Here is a 2,434-nt window from a genome sequence, read left to right as displayed (position 1 = left end):
GGTTCAATCCCTAAGTTGGGAAGATCCTCTGGAGAAGGGAAAGGCTACCCACTCCAGTATTTTGACCTGGAGAGTTCCATGGACTGTATAGTCCATGGGGTGGCAAAAAGTCAGACACAACCGAACTACTTTCACTTTCCTTATACATTCTTTTAAATTTTCTCAAGAATGCTACAAAGGAGAGGTTATTAACTAGAGACATAAAGAGACGTTTAGAGATGGAAGCAGCCCAAGATCGGTGTTAAATTGCCATGTTTCTGGCTCCAAGGTCATGTTGTTTCCATTACATACAGGGATTTATGTTATAGTTACCAAAGAATGATGAATCTGAATTTAAGTGTTTGGGTCAAATTTGAAGTATAATTTATTTTACATTAGAAGACCTTAAACACATATGACTAAATTTTATACCCAGAGTGTGTTCACTGTTAATCTACTGTCAATTCCTCCATCTAAAATGTAGACTTACCCAGAAAATAAATTTACTGTTAAGGAATTCTCTCTCAAGAATTTGCCAGTGACAATGAGTTTGATGGCTTTTCGAAACCAAGGATAAAAGAAAGCATAAATCAAGGGGTTCATAGCTGAGTTATAATAAGCAATCCAAACCAACATTTCATAAACATATGTGGGAGTGATGAAACCTAGGAAGGCATCAATGATGGAATCCAGGAAGTAAGGCAGCCAGGAGATCAGAAACGCTAGCACTGCAATGCCCAGCGTTTTTGCAGCCTTTCTCTCCCTCTTGGCCACTCTGTCTTGGTAGCTGTATGAGCATCGCCCAGTCTTATTGCTCAGATTCTCAATTTTTCTAGCCTGTTGTTTAGCCATGAGGAAAATATTGGAGTAAAGAACTATCATCACAAGGGTGGGAATGAAGAATAAAGTGAAATTCACTAATACCCAGCTCTGATTCACTGCAAATTGACAGCCTCCCACACAGGAGAGAGCACTTACTAGATCCTCCAGTCCAGCTGCATTAGCTCCTGAGCCAAGAAGGGAAAAAGAATAAATAACTGAAAAGAGCCAGGAGAAGGCAATACACATACCAGAAACAGACTCAGTGAACCTGGTTGGATAGACCAGGGGGTCAGTGACAGCAATGTACCTGTCCAGAGAGATAAAGCACAAGTGGTAGATGGAAGCGTAACAGAATGACCCATCAAAACAAGTGTGAAATTTACAGTAACTCTCCCCAAAGTACCAGCAGCTCTCCACAGACCTCACTGTGCTGAAGGGCATCACAGTCACTCCTATCAAGAAGTCTGCACAGGCCAAGGAGGCAATCAAGAAATTGGTTGGAGAATGCAGCTGATTGAAGTGAAGAATGGAAATCATTAGCAAGAGGTTTCCAAATATAGCCAGCACAGTTCCAAAGCTGAACACTGTGTACAGGATGAGGCGGGGACCTGGTAAGTAGGGGGTTTTCACACAGGATCCATTCAGGTGCTCGTAGCAGAGCTGCACAGCTGCAACAGTGGATGAGCTGCTGTTCATGGTGCTGCTGTAGATAGCACGTAAACATCCGGAGAAGGTCCTCCCTTTTTCAATCAAATAAAATAGAACAAAGATCTTTGAACCAGTTATTTCTGTTATAATTACCAAACATTATCATGTGACCTATCATGTATTTATGTTAGTTTTAATCTCTGAACATATTAAATAACTGTATATTGAATTTGAATTTATTTTAATTTTAGAATATAAAGTATTATTTTTATACTTAAAATGTACTCTGAAACAATATTCTAAATTGAATAATAATTTAACTTCAAATAAATCTGTTGCAAATTTTCTTTTCCCACAAAAGATGTCTTACCTTACAATATAACAACAATCTTTTATTACCTGGCTGATGTTTGGGTGGGTATTCCTCTTTGTCAAAGTTAGCACGGTGCGTGTTATTCATTCATTGTTATTCATTCATTACCTTTTATGGAAGCCCATATAATGCCAGTGGTAAAACTTCTGCCTGCCAATGCAGGAGATGCAAAAGACGCAGGTTACCTTTTACTACTCACCTCCAAACTATCTAACAAGTTAATGCCAAATCCCCCCAGGAAGCACAGCCAAATCGCATATCCAAAATCATCTACAGTGGAGTCCCTATGGTGCAAAGTGTGAAGAAGAAGAAATTCACACTTTTAATCTCCAATTAAAATTTATTATTTGATGTAGAATAGCATGGATACAAAACCCAAGGAAAAAGAATAAACACTCTCACTCATAATGAAGCAGAAAATAAAATAAAATTAACAGCATATAAAGAGATGATACATCTTGATTAGAGTCTATGCCAATAGAAGTTTGCTTTAACAATTGAAAATCTATTACTATAATTCACCATTTTAAGAAATTTAAATTGTATGATCATCCAATGAAATACAAAATTCCATCTGATATATTTCAAAATTTATTCATTGCTAAAAGGAAA

General features: G+C 37.6%; 1 protein-coding gene across 1 annotated transcript; it reads right to left on the bottom strand.

The window, feature by feature from the left end:
- Positions 1-360: 360 nt before the first annotated feature.
- LOC147366126 (trace amine-associated receptor 7a-like) lies at positions 361-1,537 on the bottom strand. The gene has a single exon (XM_086316146.1). The coding sequence runs from the start codon at positions 1,495-1,497 to the stop codon at positions 466-468; it is 1,032 nt and encodes a 343-aa protein (XP_086172272.1). The 5' UTR covers positions 1,498-1,537; the 3' UTR covers positions 361-465.
- Positions 1,538-2,434: the final 897 nt, after the last annotated feature.

The sequence above is a fragment of the Bos grunniens genome, chromosome 9 (assembly GCF_055505025.1).
Source record: "Bos grunniens cultivar Pamir isolate PY7600 chromosome 9, Bosgru_T2T1.0, whole genome shotgun sequence".
Lineage (NCBI taxonomy): Eukaryota > Metazoa > Chordata > Mammalia > Artiodactyla > Bovidae > Bos > Bos grunniens.
Note: the sequence above shows the minus strand (reverse complement) of the source record. Positions and strands in the feature narration are given on the sequence as shown.

Bases quoted from the DNA above. Each gene is read 5' to 3' on its own strand.
- LOC147366126 (XM_086316146.1), bottom strand. From the start codon at position 1,497: ATGAACAGCAGCTCATCCACTGTTGCAGCTGTGCAGCTCTGCTACGAG.